Source organism: Chiloscyllium plagiosum, chromosome 11 (assembly GCF_004010195.1).
Source record: "Chiloscyllium plagiosum isolate BGI_BamShark_2017 chromosome 11, ASM401019v2, whole genome shotgun sequence".
In the NCBI taxonomy this organism is placed as follows: Eukaryota; Metazoa; Chordata; class Chondrichthyes; order Orectolobiformes; family Hemiscylliidae; genus Chiloscyllium; species Chiloscyllium plagiosum.
Window position 1 is genome coordinate 63,506,520 of NC_057720.1, and position 16,827 is coordinate 63,523,346.

The following is a 16,827-nucleotide window of genomic DNA, read 5'->3' on the forward strand; positions in this document are numbered from 1 at the left end:
ACTTCCACATCACATCACACAAGCTCCAGAAATTGACCATCTCCATCAGGCGAGAAGTCAACTACCTCCCCTTGGCATTGAATGGTATTAGCATTGCTGAATACCCCACCATCAGCATCCTGGGGTTACCATTACTAAAAACTGAATTGAAGCAGCTGTAGAAATACAACAGCAGACTATTTGCGAGGAATTCTGTAGTGAATAACTTACCTCTTTTCTCCCCAAAATCTATCCATCATCTACAAGGCAGAAATGTAAAGGAATACACTACATTTGCCAGGATGAGTGAAATTCGGAAATGCTCAAGGAGGTGGACACTATTCAGACAACGCAATCTGCTTGTTTGATGCCCCATCAACTACCTACAATGTTCACCCCCTCAATCACTCATACATAGTGTGTACTATTGACAGGATGTACTGCAGAAACTCTTCAGTCTTTTTCAAAATCACTTTCTAGAAGTGTGACCTTTATTACTTCGAAGGACAAACACAACAGATACATGGGAAAACAAACATAGAACATAGAACAATACAGCACAGAACAGGCCCTTCGGCCCACGATGTTGTGCCGAACTTCTAACCTAGATTAAGTACCCATCCATTTACCTATCCAAATGCCGCTTAAAGGTCGCCAATGATTCCGACTCTACCACTCCCACGTGCAGCGCATTCCATGCCCCCACCACTCTCTGGGTAAAGAACCCACCCCTGACATCTCCCCTATACCTTCCACCCTTCACCTTAAATATATGTCCCCTTGTAACACTCTGTTGTACCCGGGGAAAAAGTTTCTGACTGTCTACTCGATCTATTCCTCTGATCATCTTATAAACCTCCACCAAGTCACCCCTCATCCTTCGCCGTTCCAACGAGAAAAGGCCGAGAACTCTCAACCTATCCTCGTACGACTTCCTCTCCATTCCAGGCAACATCCTGGTAAATCTTCTCTGCACCCTCTCCAAAGCTTCCACATCTTTCCTAAAGTGAGGCAACCAGAACTGCACACAGTACTCCAACTGTGGCCTAACCAAAGTCCTGTACAGCTGCAACATCACTTCACGACTCTTGAATTCAATCCCTCTGCTAATGAACGATAATACTCCATAGGCCTTCTTACAAACTCTATCCACCTGAGTGGCAACCTTCAAAGATCTATGTACATAGACCCCAAGATCCCTCTGTTCCTCCACCTGACTAAGAACCCTACCATTAACCCTGTATTCCGCATTCTTATTTGTTCTTCCAAAATGGACAACCTCACACTTGGCAGGGTTGAACTCCATCTGCCACTCCTCAGCCCAGCTCTGCATCATATCTAAGTCCCTCTGCAGCCGACAACAGCCCTCCTCACTGTCCACAACTCCACCTATCTTCGTATCATCTGCAAATTTACTGCCCCACCCTTTGACTCCCTCATCTAAGTCATTAATAAAAATTACAAACAGCAGAGGACCCAGAACTGATCCCTGCGGAACTCCACTTGTAACTGGGCTCCAGGCTGAAACATTGCAAATTCCCCTCCAAAATAGACATAATGCTGATTTGTATTCTGTATCACTTCTGCTTCATAGTCGGCTTCATCATAATCTAAAATTCCTTTTCTAACATCAATGTGGATGTGCCTTAATGACATTGACTCCAGTGGTTCAAGGAGGTAGCTCACCACCAACCTTTCAAGGGGATTTAGGGATATGCTATAAAGTCAAGTCAAACCAGTAAAGTCCACATCCTGTAAGACAGCCAGTCCTTTCACCTATCTATAGCTAGGCTAAACTACAGCACTATTTTGTTAATTGAACATTACCTTCTTACCTACTGTTTACAGATATGACTCATATTGGTGGAGATTTGAGAGGGCCAATTGGTATAACTTGATTATCCTAAATTGTATTGTTAAAAAAGTTACAGAAAAAAGATAATGCAATCCAACCTTGAACATTCACATCATAGTCTTTTTCATCCTCTCCAGCGACATTGGTGGCAACACAGGTATATCGTCCTGTATCTGAAAGCTGAGCATTCTTGATCTGAATGATATGTCCATTTGCTGTGATAGTAATATGATCATCTTTTTTGAGAGGCTAGAAATATAAAGAATTATTTTCTTCTCATGAAAATACAACAATTTCGATCTTCATTATTCATCGTAAGAAATTGTAGTTTAAGTTTAAAGAACAATAGATCCCTGGCAATAACATAACGTAATCAACATTATTATGTGTTGATGATTATAGATATTTACAACACAGGTGGCTAAACTCATTTCATGGAGTCTGCCAGTTGAATCTAAAACTTATACCATTGATTTGTTTTCAACCCAGATATAGCATTATATCTTTACCTGCTTTTAATATTTATCGGATTTCCCTTGCACTCATCTACATATTTTGTTACTTCCTGACTTGGATATCCCTTTGTAATCCTACCCAAAATCTGTTGAGATTGTGGTGGTTAATGACGAACAATCTGGACAACTGGTCAATTGTTAGCCATGATTTCACTGGGATTACAGCTGACTCTCTCTCATGATCTTCTAGTACAGCTATCCAAGACCAGATTTCCAGTGAATTTACATTCTGTTTCCCTAATTGTCCTCCGAAAGCATTATGAGGAAGGTGACAGTAAGCTCTTTTAATTGCTTGGACACCTGTTCTGCAATACTTCTACAATTTAATATTTGGGAAAGGATTTTGGGAATCTTGACAGTTGGATTTCTGCTTGGAACTCACCATGCAGTGATGACCCATGGCTAAACAACAGTGTTGTAAAAATAGCTAGACGCCCAATTTCATATTATCAGAGAATTATTAGTATTCATTGGCTCTCTATCACTTTTAAGTTGCTATTTAGAGAGCTATCCCATAATGTCTCAAAAGTCATAGAACAGTTCCGAACCAGCTGGTCTAATTTCTCAGAGCTTTGTGAAATTATTCAGAAAGTGACAGCAATACATTTATTTGGACATTAGATGCAATCATAAGGATTCTTTTTTAATTTGATGTTAGTTGATAAGAGCAAATCTGCTTATCTTCTGTTGGAATTTGTTAAATTGGTATGGTTTTTATTATCTGTTAGCTTTCATTGTGACATATGAACACTAAAACTTTGGCAGTAAATCAGAATCATAATTTCACACAACACAACAGTGCAACTTCAAATGTCCATTCGATAATGTACATGAAGGAATCAACAGACCTGTCCGTCTTTGTACCAGTGAAGGGTAGCTGCTGGAATTGCATGAGATTCACATTGTAGAGTCAGGCTGCTGTTTACTTTGATCTTAATTTCTTTAGGTGACAAACCAAAACCTGGTACATCATCTTTATTGATGGTAGGCGGGACTGGGAAATAAAATAAAATTACATTCCAAACTTCCAGACAAAATCACAGCAACATTCTCCATTACTAGACTTACTAAAAGAGACTGTTTCACAGAATCTCATAATAACTAAAGTAAACTGAAAGCACTTACTGTATACTTTTACTTCATAATGCTTAAGTGTTTCTCCAGCTTCATTAGTAGCTATACAGGTATATCTTCCTGCATCCTTCTCTTTAGCATTCAGAATTTGAAGTGTTCGGCCTCCTGAACATGAAAATGAAACGCAGAGGCAGTACCATTATTGAAACTTTTGAACTGAGATATGAAAAATCTTAACACGAGTCAAAGTGGGGTCTGAACCCTCATTTTCTATATTTGAAGTGTAAATTAATTTTAAATCCTGCAAGTTAATCACACTGTTATGCAATATAATGCAAACATAAGCAGGTTAAATAAGTGTGGTTTAAAATGATAATACTATTAATTGGTTGGTAGCTCTCTCCAACCAACTGAGTATAGTTAAGGATGTTACTTGTGCCACAAAACATATGATGCTTCTCTTCCTTTTGTCAACTCTCCCAACTGTATAACATTTGCAACTTTTTCATTTTATGCTTCCGAGACACTACCTCAACATCTTAGATTTGATAACACACAGAGATTAGGATTTTACCCTCTTAGGAAATGGCAGGAAAGGTGATATGAAAGGCAGATAATCAGCAAAGTTAGCAATAGGGAGATACTTTTCTCCTCCTGTCACTTCAGAAATTATTTCTGGTTGGCAAAGCCCACGGTCAACCTTCCAGATCTGTCATTAATAAAAAGCCTCTGCTTGTCACGGGCTCGATTAACTTTGTTCCTGACAGGAGGCCCCTCTGACTACTACAATGTGACAGTCTGTGTGCTGTGGTAATAGTGGTGAGGTAAATTTGGGTGATCAGGGACTTGGATGAGAGGAAGGCGGACGCTGATTGCCATCCTCTGTCCTTTACCTCTGACTTTGCTGCATTCTTTCTCCTTGTGCCAACAGTTCCATAATCCTCACTCTAAAATTTAATTCCCTTCCCACTGCTCCTGGTTTCTGTTCTGCTGTGTAGCCAGCAGCCTGGGCCTCCAAAGCAGCAAAGCTACTTGCAGTGGCTGCTGGCTTCAGAACGGTCAGCTCTCAGATAGACTGGGATATCACTCCAAAAATTGTTGGCTGGAAGTGCCTGTTTGTCATATGATGTAGACTCTCTCATTGGTGGGAGAGGGCAAGTGTCTCACATTTAAAGACACCTGTCCCAACACTCAAGGTGATAAAAGGGAAATCCTGGTAGTTTGTTAATATTCCATTATCTTCCAAGAACAATGGCACACAAGCTTTGCCCATGCCAGACTTCTTAGTATCTGCAATTCTGATTTAGATCAGAACTTTTGGAACAGATTTTATAAGTGAGTATTTAATTAACCACAATGTTTGACTTAGCTTATGTCCAAGTCAGGTGTGGGATTTCTTTGCTAACTGTTCCTGTCAGTTCCAGTATCAGTCCAGTTCAAAAAACATCAAGAGAAAAGGTGCGTAGTGAGTGCTTTGATCCAATGTCTATCATTCCTCATCTTTTTTGTAAATATTTTTATTGAGAAAAAAGATTTAAAACTTTTCACACAATTACAAAATCACTACAAAATAGTATAACAACCTTACAATATAACGACAATAACAGAAAACAAACTGCTACTCTACTCCATAAACCACTGAGGAGAGAGAGAGAAAAACCTACAAAAACTACAATTCAATAAATAATGAAGAAAAAAAATAGTTAAATTAAACCAAGTTAAACCAAGGTAAATTAAGTTATATTCAGTTAAGTTACTGCACTCAGCGCAATCCCACCAAAGCTCCCCACCACCGGGAGCATTAATAAGCAATCTCCTATTTGTTCAGGATTCTTCCCCGCAGGTGTCCCTGGACCGCCAGACATAGCCTTCATGACTACACAAAGGCCCTAACCAATATATTCGACAAGTCTGCATCTGTATAATTCAGAAAGGGCCGCCATGTTCTATAAAACAGTTCAGTTTACTGGTGCACCATACTTGTAAGGAAGTCCGGGGCTGTGCTCCAAAACTAATCTACGCCAGCCCGGACGTCCCAGGGGATTCTCCGACACCCAGCTCATTAGACTATTCTTCCTAGCACAAAATGAAAGAATATTAAACAGTTTCTTCCCATGCACATCCAAAGACGGGAGATTTGGCAAACTCAAGACGAGGGACACCGGATCCAACTTAACCTCAGTTCCCAAGACTCCTTCCAAAACACTCACTATGGCACCCTATTACCTACGAAGCTTGTGGCATGACCACAATCAGTGAATAAGAGTGCCAACATCTATTTTACATATGGGGCACATTGGGGACACTCTTGTCTTAAACTTTGCAAGCCTCTCCACTGCCAAATGACCTCTGTGGAGTACCTTCATTTGCATAGCCTGTGTCCTGTTACAAATCGAAATCTTCCTTGCGTTCTCCCAAATATCCTCCCACACCTCTGACGAGATTTTCACCCCCAATTCCCGAGTCCAGATTCCGCATAGCCACTCAATGTCCTTCGAAACATTACTCCCTAACAAGTAATAGAGAGTGCTGACCGAGACAGCGCCCATAGACCAGACCAATCTCCTCTCCATATCCGACTTAGAGGGACCAACCGTCAATGTAGTCTTTTTCTGTATAAAATCCCTAACCTGAAAGTAACAAAAGAGAACCCTCCTACATATCTCATATTTCTGAATCAGCTGCTCGAAAGACATCATGACCTCCCTGTCAAATACATCTCCCAACAGGAGACTCCTCTAGACTCCCAGAGCTTAAAACCAGAGTCCATCAACCCTGGCCAGAATCCTAACATTCCCACTATGGGAGTGAAAGGGGAAGTTTTTTGTAAGTTGCCCTCACCTTGCCGCATCATTCTCCATGCTTTAACCGTGTTAAGGACAATCAGGTTTCTGCAATGGTCCATAACAGTCCTCATCTTGTCCATAAACAACAAATTGATGAGGGGGCATTTTGCCTAGGAGGCCTTGATGTCCAACCAAATTGACTGCGGTCCTGGCAGGCCAATCAGCCACATAGGATAGTAAGGAACTCAATTCATATTTCTTAAAGTCTGGGAAATCTAAACCTCCCATCTCCTGCGGAAGCTGCAATTTGTCCAGCTTAATAAGAGGCCGCCTATGATGCCAGATGAAAGGTCCAAGGTCATTCCTCATCTTAATCTTCAAAGTCTTCCCCAATTCATGATCCCTGCCCTCATACATTGCCTACTTATCGTTATACCTCTTTTACAACTGATGCTTGTTAACATGTTTGGCAGGTTAGCAGGGATCATATTAAACAACAAAAAAAGCCACAAAGAACTGTTTAATTGTGATAAAACAGAAAACGTATTTTCCATATTATAACTGGAAAGATCTCTGATATGTGCTAAGCTTTGGAATGAATTTAAAATGAATAATAAGTTAATCAATGAAATGAATAGACTATTCCATTATCAATCACATATCTTGAAGTCCTTTGACAATTGATCATAAATATTTCATAGCATTAACACTCTTATCACAACAAATTAATTTTCACAAAATATTAATTTTCACAAAGATCCAAAAAGCACATTCAATGTTAGTCCTGAAGAATATTCTAAATGAATAAATTTGCAACTCAAACATCTACCCACTTCAAAAGATGAAATACTAAAATTGTGTACTTCATCTCGACATCCGCATAATTTATTAAACCCTACTTTTAATGTAAACTGAATGTTTGCCATACTGCAATGAAACATAATAACAGAATTGAATTAGCAAATAAAACTCCCAATGTAACCTAGGGTGATAAACTTTGGAATGCAAAATGGGTGTGGCAGTGAAGTAGGTATTGTCCAGAAACTTACCTTTAAACACATGCTGTATTTATATGAAAAAAATCTTATGACAACATTTGCTGTAAATTAGTTCAAGTCCAAGTCCTTCACCTATGATTAAAAGGTCTGGGGACAATCAGACAAAGTGAGTGTAATTATCTCAAGTCTCCATGGCGGAGTCAATTAAATAAAAAGAATTATATTGTTAGAGGTATCAATGAAGGGGACTAGACTTTGGACCTTTGCTTCCTGGAAGTTTTAATGGGTGTACATTGGGATTTTCTCTGGTTCCAAAGCTTGAGTGAAAACAGCTGAATGTTTGTCACTACTCCAACTGGACGTTCTGCAGCACTATTCTGTTATTCTGTCAAAAATACCTATCACCACACTACTGTATATAAATCTAGATTAATACCCATACAATCAGAGGATTAATGCGTAAGTATAAATGGAGATGTTAGAAACTTCATGACTGGATTGGTGTTCCATATATAATTTTATTCTGAATGCGTTGGCAGTTTCTGATGATATTAACTCAGGTATAGTGAGAGAAGTCTCATACTTCAGCTCTTTATTGCAAAATGTATTGGAAAAAAGTTACATTTGCTTTTAAATTTAACTGTTTACGATAATGGCAGTTGAGCCTATTTAAATGGTTTTGTCAGATTCTTCCAAGAAGCAATTTCGTTGTTTATTTTTGATCATGGGGCCTACTGACAACATTGCTGCACCAATTAGATATAGGAAGAGTGAAGAAATATGGATTTTTTGCCAGACAGCAGAATAGTAATGTCTGATTAATGTTGTTTTACTTTCAAGCCTGTCAGTTAATGGGGATAGTATTCTCATTTAGTATTCCAAGTTTCTTTTCAAATGTTGTTTAGTGATGGCCATGGCTGCATGACCAGCTCAGTACCATTTTGGATTGGGCTCCATTCTCCCTGATCCATCCTGTTGTTGCTGACCCTTCAACTTGTGGCCTCTGCTACGTGTTGACCAACCCTATTACCGAACCTCTCTATCTTAACAGTGCTGCTCATCACTACCTTGGGAACCTGATGAATACAGTGAAGTACAAAAGGTACTAGGCTATAGACAGCGGGCACTGCAGAAAAAAAAACACAGAAATAGGATTGACCAACAACAGGCTTTCAGAATTTTATTAAGTTGATTGTGTAAACAAAGAGGCTACTCCAGAGGTAGACCCTTGAAATAGTTGGCCAATGAATAGCTATGGCTGACGGTACTTTGCTTCAGCTTCCTGAGGTTGTAAGGTAGAGTGGTCAGCCATACTTGATTCTCATTAAAGTACCGACATCCTGGCAATTTCCTAAAAAGAGCTGAAATATCCTTGCTTCCAACTTCTTTTCATATGAGGAAAATGTAAGCACGGAGAAATTCTGCAAGAAAAGTCATTCTTTCCATGTAAACATTCTCCGGATTGCATTGTCATCAGCATATCTGCATCCAAACTTCAACCTTTCTTTGATATCTCCAAGGGAATTGACATTATGTCTTTGATAACGATTCTATTGCTTATGACATCTTTAATTGATCTGCACAAGAGCATCACTAACTTTGGATGGACGTATTTTGTGTGGCGTGAACAGGACATATTCCATATTTCCTCCTTCATCTTCTTGCACTTGTCACCAAAAACTAAATCATCACAGAGCCCTCCTTTCCCGCAGTTTATCGATACCTCTGGTCACCATTGTGAAAAGATGTTATTGCTGAGCTCAATTTCCCCAGTGCTTACCTCTCCTCTTGATACTAGGTCTGTGCCCAAAGCTCCAAGGAGTCCAAAAGACTGCTGCTCCATGGCTTCTCCTTGGCTCAGTTCCTTACTTACACACTCTTTCCAACCCTGCCTCTCAACATAATCATTACAATTAGTCATAGAGTCAATGTACAGCATGGAAACAGACGCTTCAGTCCAACCTGTCCATGCCGACCAGATATCCCAACCCAATCTAGTCCTACCTGCCAGTACCCGGCCCATATCCCTCCAAACCCTTCCTATTCATATACCCATCCAAATGCCTCTTAAATGTTGCAATTGTACCAGCCTCTACCACTTCCTCTGGCAGCTCATTCCATACATGTACCACCCTATGTGTGAAATAATTGCCCCTTAGGTCTCTTTTATATCTTTCCCCTCGCACCCTAAACCTCTGCCCTCTAGTTCTGGACTCCCCGACCCCAGGGAAAAGACTTTGTCTATTTATCCTATCCATGCCCCTCATAATTTTGTAAACCTCTATAAGGTCACCCCTCAGCCTCCGACACTCCAGGGAAAACAACCCCAGCCTGTTCAGCCTCTCCCTATAGCTCAAATCCTCCAACCCTGGCAACATCCTTGTAAATCTTCTCTGAACCCTTTCAAGTTTCACAACATCTTTCCGATAGGAAGGAGACCAGAATTGCATGAAATATTCCAACAGCAGCCTAACCAATGTCCTGTACAGCCACAACATGACCTCCCAACTCCTGTACTCAATACTCTGACCAATAAAAGAAAGCATACCAAATGCCTTCTTCACTATCTACCTGCGACTTCACTTTCAAGGAGCTACGAACCTGCACTCAAGGTCACTTTGTTCAGCAACACTCCCTAGGACCTTACCATTAAGTGTATAAGTCCTGCTAAGATTTGCTTTCCAAAAATGCAGCACTTCGCATTTATCTGAACTAAACTCCATCTGCCACTTCTTAGCCCATTGGCCCAACTGGTCCAAATCCTGTTGTAATCTGAGGTAACTCTCTTCGCTGACCACTACACCTCCAATTTTGGTGTCATCTGCAAACTTACTAATTGTACCTCTTATGCTCGCACCCAAATCATTTATGTAAATGACAAAAAGTAGAGAACTCAGCACCGATCCTTGTGGCACTCCACTGGTCACAGGCCTCCAGTCTGAAAAACAACCCTCCACCACCACCACCCTCTGTCTTCTCCCTTTGAGCCAGTTCTGTATCCAAATGGCTAGTTCTCCCTGTATTTCATGAGATCTAACCTTGCTAATCAATCAGTCTCCATGGGGAACCTTGTCGAACGCATTTCTGAAGTCCATATAGATTACATCTACCACTCTGCTCTCATCAATCCTCTTTGTTTCTTCTTCAAAAAATTCAATCAAGTTTGTGAGACATGATTTCCCACGCACAAAGACATGTTGACTATCCCTAATCAGTCCTTGCCTTTCCAAATACATGTACATCCTGTCCCTCAGGATTCCCTCCAACAACTTGCCCACCACAGACGTCAGGCTCACTGGTCTATAGTTCCCTGCCTTGTCCTTACCACCCTTCTCAGACAGTGGCACCACATTTGCCAACTTCCAGTCTCCCGGCACCTCACCTGTGACTATCGATGATACAAATATCTCAGCAAGAGGCTCAGCAATCACTTCTCCAGCTTCCCACAGAGTTCTCGGGTATACCTGATCAGGTCCTGGGGATTTATCCACCTTTACCCGTTTCAAGACATCCAACACTTCCTCCTCTGTAATCTGGACATTTTGCAAGATGTCACCATCTATTTCCCTACAGTCTACATCTTCCATATCCTTTTCCACAGTAAATACTGATGCAAAATATTCATTTAATATCTTTCCCATGTTCTGTGGCTCCACACAAAGGCCGCCTTGCTGATCTTTGAGGGGCCCTATTCTCTCCTTAGTTACCCGTTTGTCCTTAATGTATTTGTGAAAACCGTTTCGATTCTCCTTAATTCTATGTGCCAAAGCTATCTCATGTCCCCTTTGTGCCCTCCTGATTTCCCTCTTAAGTATACTCCTACTTCCTTTATACTCTTCTAAGGATTCATTTGATCTATCCTGTCTATACCTTACATATTTGCTTAGGTCAAGAAGAAATTGGTACTTTGAATCTTCTTAACCACTTTAATTATAGCACAAGATAGAAATCTAATGGACAATAGTCAAAAGCTGATCATGTTCTTAAGCTTTAAAAATTCTATTCTGCTCCAAATCTATCTAAAGTAATACTGAAATAAAAGCAAAATATAGCAGATATTGAAAATCTGAAATAAAGCAGAAAGTGCTGGCTTCTGTTTTTCTCTCTCCACTGATGCTGCCAGACTTGTTGCATTTTCTCAGCACTTTGTTTTTATTTAACATAATACTAGTATGGCATTCGATACTTCATAATAAATCAATCATGTTTTCTTGTTGTACATCAAATTTTCTATTAGTTTAGAAATTTCATTCCACTTACATTTTTAAGCAAATTGTCATATGCTTTAGCTAAGAATTACACAGTGGCTGTGTTACTTGTCACATATTAATTATTATAGTAACAGAATTTATGATCACAATAAAATGAATAGTATTACAAAGGCAAAACAATCTAATTATCGGCAAAGACAAAATAATCTAATCATTTAAATCTAAATATACCATTCTCCTAAATGCTTGTATATTGAAACATGCATTGATTAAAATGCAAATAAATAAACGATCATGCTATCTTACAGAATTTTTAATGGTCTCACTGAATGCACCAGTTCAGTTACCAAGTTACTAACTTTCTTAATCACTAGAATTAATTAAATAAAGGACCATTTAGCATATCTCTCTATCATTTGACTTCAATCTAAATGATTAGTTATTGGTATCCTGGAAGGAATGCCATGTGTACAGTTTGGCTGTATGATAGTTTTTAAGCAAAATATTTCCACCACGTTCAAATATTCAGACTTTCTGAGCTCTGGCCAAACAAATTAAATTTGGTGTTGTAAAATGGCACATTTCATCCAAGGAGTTAAAAAATTGACATTGGCATTCACACAAATCTTCCAATTTGCCAAACTCATAATTCAAAAAGCTCCCCTGATTCTCAGTCTCTAAGGTCTGGCAGAAGACAGACAAATTTGTTGCCAACATTAAATTCATCGCCATACTTGAAACGATATATGAGTAAGAGATTGAATCCATTTTCTCCAGCTTCAGAATGCAACACTGTTTTGACACCAGCTGTTCAATTTTGAGCTCAACTGTTCAAATCTTATATTTACAAAGATGAACATGTGTTCACCAACAGGAAAGACCCACCTACACCAGTGATTTTTAAAATGAGAAAATACTTAAAATGTTGTTTGCTCATTGATTTCTTTCAGTTATTGCTTCAAGATAAACATTTAGTGCTTTGTGTAAATTCTTATAAAGGTTTTATAAATCTCCAAGGAGGATACTTAAAAAGTTCTTGCTGACTTCAAGATTTATCTACAAATCAGTTGATCTGTGACATGAGTATAACTAATAGATATTCCTCTTTGAATAACAAAATTGAGAATGAACAGAGGTCATGTCGAGCAAGACAAGCTACTAATTAAGGATGGAGAGGGAGATTTAGAAGAGGTTTAGGAGGAAATCCTATCTTCTCAGGAAGTTCAGAAGCAATTCTCCTAACTCGCGCTGAGTGAAGAGCAATACATCAGGCATCTGCTTCATCAAGAAAATATTTGTTAACATTTGCCACCTGTAACAAACAAAGCTGTCACCTCAGAGCTACAGCAGGCTAGCAGTTCTCTGGCTCAAATCGTGCATCCAGTCCACGAAGGTAATCTTGCTGGAACTAGATGGAGAGATACATTCAGAGAGGTTTGGCGGTGCCAGGCTAAGAGACACAGGGGGCAAGGCACAAGAGGGAATAGGGTCTAGGTTACACTGACCCCATTGAAGCGAAAGACTTCAGAAGTGACCTTTGATAGGCCAAGGAAAACGTAAGGGATGTATTCCTCCTCTTTTTCTCATTATAGCTAGAAAAGTGAGATTTGAAAACTTCAGACTTTATGTGAACCTCGATTGACTGTGGGGAAAAAAATTGTGATAGGAGTGGAACAAGGCGCCCATGTGTTGGTTAATTGGCTACTTATCAATTGTCCCACTGTCCAATGCTAGAAATGAAATTGTGGTGGAGTAGGGACAGGTTGCTAGGCTCCAAGAACAATGTTGGTGGAACTGCATCTAATTGTATACCTCTTGCTTATGTGCCTCCAGAGGAATGTAAGACTATGGCCATTGTGTGGCTGCCCCTTGTGCAGCAATATAAATGTCTACAATGTCTCCCAATTCCCAAATACTTCAAAAATTTAATAATGTCAATCATGTTTAAATCCCTTCAGTGCCTTACCCTTCCCCATCTTGGTCATCTCCTACAGTCCATAATTCTCACCGAGATCGTCAGATGTCTGACTCTGGCATTTTGTACACTGCCTTCTTTCTTTGTCCCACTAGTGGCTACCGTGCCTTCAACTGTGTAGGGCTATTCAGGTATTTTTAGGAATTTCCTCCATAAACCTCTCCACATTTCTTGTCTCTTTAATGATCCTTCTTGCAACCTATCCCTCTCTTTAACCTTTTGTCATTCGTCCTGATATCTTTTTTCTTATGTCTGTAATAATTTGTGCATGATTAAGTGCCTTAGCATATTTTTTCCATATTTGAGTAATTTATTGGTTATGATGTTACAGTATAATTTGTATTTACCTGGAAGAATCTGGACATTTTTGTTAGAGTCAAAAGGTGCTCCATCCTTGAGCCAAGTAATGGTTGCTGGAGGGTATGATTGTGCCTCACACACAAGGGAGGTGGGGCTATTCAGAACAACAATAATGTCCTCTGGCGTGCCCTGTGCATCAACACCTGGAATCTTTGGAGAAACTGGATAGTAAACAAAAAGTGCAAATATGTCATAAAGCTGATTTAAAGTATTGTTACTTTAGCTATAAATTTAGGATAAGTTTGAAATATGTCTTACAACAAATAGTAATATTGCAGGGACTAAGACCTCCACAATATCTCAGTTTGGATTGACAAATGGCAAGTAATATTCATACTACACAAGTGCCAGGCAATTACCATCTTCAACAGAAAGAATCTAAGAATTCTCCTTGACATTCAATGGCATTATCAATGCTGAATACCCCACTATCAACATCCTAGGGATTATCATTGATCATAAGCTGTACTGAACTAAATGCTGTAGCTATTAGGGCATGTCAATAAACGGGAATCCTGCAGTGAGTAACTCACTTCCTGACTCCACAATGTCTGTTCACCATTGACAAGGCACAAGTCAGGAGTGTGATGGAAAACCCCATTTGCTGGATAAGTGCAACCTCAATGACATTCAAGTAGCTTGATATCATCCAGGAAAAAGTAGCCTGCTTGGTTGGTACCACATCAACAAGCAATCACTCCCTCCGCCACCAACAATAATAGCAGCGCACATGTAAAATGTACTGCAGAAATTCACCAAGGCTCCTTAGACAAAACCTCCCAAATGCATGAACACGACCATTTAGCAGAACAAGGTCAGTAGATACATGAGACTCACCACTTGCAACTTCCCTTCCAAGATATACACCATTCAGAGTTTGAAATATATTGCCATTCTTTCAGTGTCACTGGCCCAAAATCCTTGAATTACCTTCATTATGGGGAGGTTGTGCGTTGTGGTCAAACCTATGCCAAATGGACTGTTGTGGTTCAAGAAGGCAATTCACTATCACCTTTTCAAGGGTCACCAAGGTAATGATATTTGGTCTAGCCAGTGACACCCAAAATGCACAATTAAATAAATAAAGGTCTCAGAACAGTGGTTTCTGACAGCTACTCTTTAGTTCTGTGGATCTTTTATGTAAAATCAACTCATTTGAGTATTATTCCCAGCATTTTGGGCATGAGATATTGAAAGAACTCTGAGGTCACAAGGTTGGGTTTTCCACTGGCAGCAGCTAGTGAACAGCTACAAGGACATGCAAGGCTTTTAAGGATGATCATTTTGAGTCTCAAATTTGCTGCTGCAGGTAAGCAGAACAGTTGTAATGAAAAATTAGCACAGACTAAAGAAATCATTGCTCACATAGCAATCACTTTCAATGGACACAATGTCTGGCAATGCTTTCATAATCACTAGTCTAATGACTAATACATTCAAATGAAAATTTGATGTTCTTCACCCACAGTTAACATACAGGCTTCTTTCCCTCAGCACAACAGATACTCCATGCCCTCTGTTAGAATTGATTAAATAGATTGCTGGAGATTTCATCATATGACACTTCTCCTACAGTTGAATACCTCTGAGCCAGTAACTACTATACAAGTAGTTTTGGGAACCAGGAGACCACCTAAGATCAAGTGAAAAAGGCAATGCATAACTTTTCTACTGCTGAAGGTGGTAGGAAGTACATAGTTGAAGAGAGGCCACTATTGGTGCAAAATAAAAAGGTGGTCCCAAGCTTCTAATAGTAGTATCTAGGAGATCCTTTTCTTATCTCAAGCCAATTGACAACCCTACTCTGTACTAATACTAAGGGGTTTCAACCTTTTGGTTTCCCAGTGTGTAAGATAGTTTTATTGGTCATTCACATCAATGTTCAGTTCAAAATAAAGTTTCCAAGTCCTTTAGTCCTAATATTCCTTTGATCAAAAAAACAAATGTTTCATATCAGAATGATGTACATGCCTGATGTCCGTCACTTACTTTTTCTTTCGAATGGAGAATTCAGGTCATAGTGGTTTAAGATTGCTTGACTGGCCACATCTTCTGGCACATATGCAAAACTGATGAAAACAAGACGCTCACATATGAAAACCTTATGCTTTTGGGAGGTTATCATTTCCAGTTTTCTCGTACTCCAAACCTAGAATTGTATTATTCAGCCTAGTAGATTTAAAATGTCAGCCTAGAACACCTACCTAAAACATGTAGGTTAAAGTTTTTGTTCTTATCTCCAGCTGTGTTTGAAGCAATGCAGGTGTATCGACCTGCATCAGACACATGGGCACGCTCAATCTGGAGAAAGCGCCCGCTGGACAGAATCTGATGCTGCTGGTCTTCAGTCAGAGGTTGACCATCTTTCATCCATTTTATTTGTGGAACAGGATTGCCTTTTCACAAAGGAGAAAACAAATTCTATGAAATCCTTTGCTTAGTGTAGGACATAATTAAAACCTTTGATTCTTTGCCCTAACTGGAACAATTACTCTTACTGGAAAACTATTACTATGTTGATTAGAAACACATTAAGGTAATTTTCTGTAAAACTGAATGAATTAGTTACATTTTTAAAAAATCTAATAATTAGGCTGAATATTACCAGAAATCAGCTGGGTGTCATTTTCATTGAGTTTCATGGAGAGATTTTCTCCACAATGCTGAGCAAGTTTCCCCATGCAATCATATTAAGCCTATCTCATCAACTATGCTAATTCAATACCTAGACTACACCTCCTCCCACCCTGCCCCCTGTAAAAATGCCATCCCATATTCCCAATTCCTTCGTCTCCGCCGCATCTGCTCCCAGGAGGACCAGTTCCAAAACCGTACAACCCAGATGGCCTCCTTCTTCAAGGACCGCAATTTCCCGCCAGACGTAGTCGACGTTGCTCTCCACCACATCTCTTCCACTTCCCGCACCTCCGCCCTTGAGCCCCGCCCCTCCAACCGCCACCAGGACAGAACCCCACTGGTCCTCACCTACCACCCCACCAACCTCCATGTACAACGTATCATCCGCCGTCATTTCCGCCACCTCCAAATGGACCCCACCACCAGGGATATATTTC

The 16,827-nt window shown here is 39.8% G+C and overlaps 1 protein-coding gene across 1 annotated transcript in view; it reads right to left on the reverse strand.

The window, feature by feature from the left end:
* Window positions 1–16,827, reverse strand: part of hmcn1 (hemicentin 1) — a 599,829-nt gene that overhangs the window by 167,022 nt on the left and 415,980 nt on the right. The window contains exons 49-53 of the mRNA XM_043699541.1: window positions 15,958–16,149; window positions 13,741–13,914; window positions 3,475–3,588; window positions 3,198–3,343; window positions 1,933–2,083 (exon numbers count right to left, since the gene is read on the reverse strand). Of these exons, the coding sequence (XP_043555476.1) occupies window positions 1,933–2,083; window positions 3,198–3,343; window positions 3,475–3,588; window positions 13,741–13,914; window positions 15,958–16,149 (777 nt within the window). The remainder of the gene's footprint in view (window positions 1–1,932; window positions 2,084–3,197; window positions 3,344–3,474; window positions 3,589–13,740; window positions 13,915–15,957; window positions 16,150–16,827) is intronic.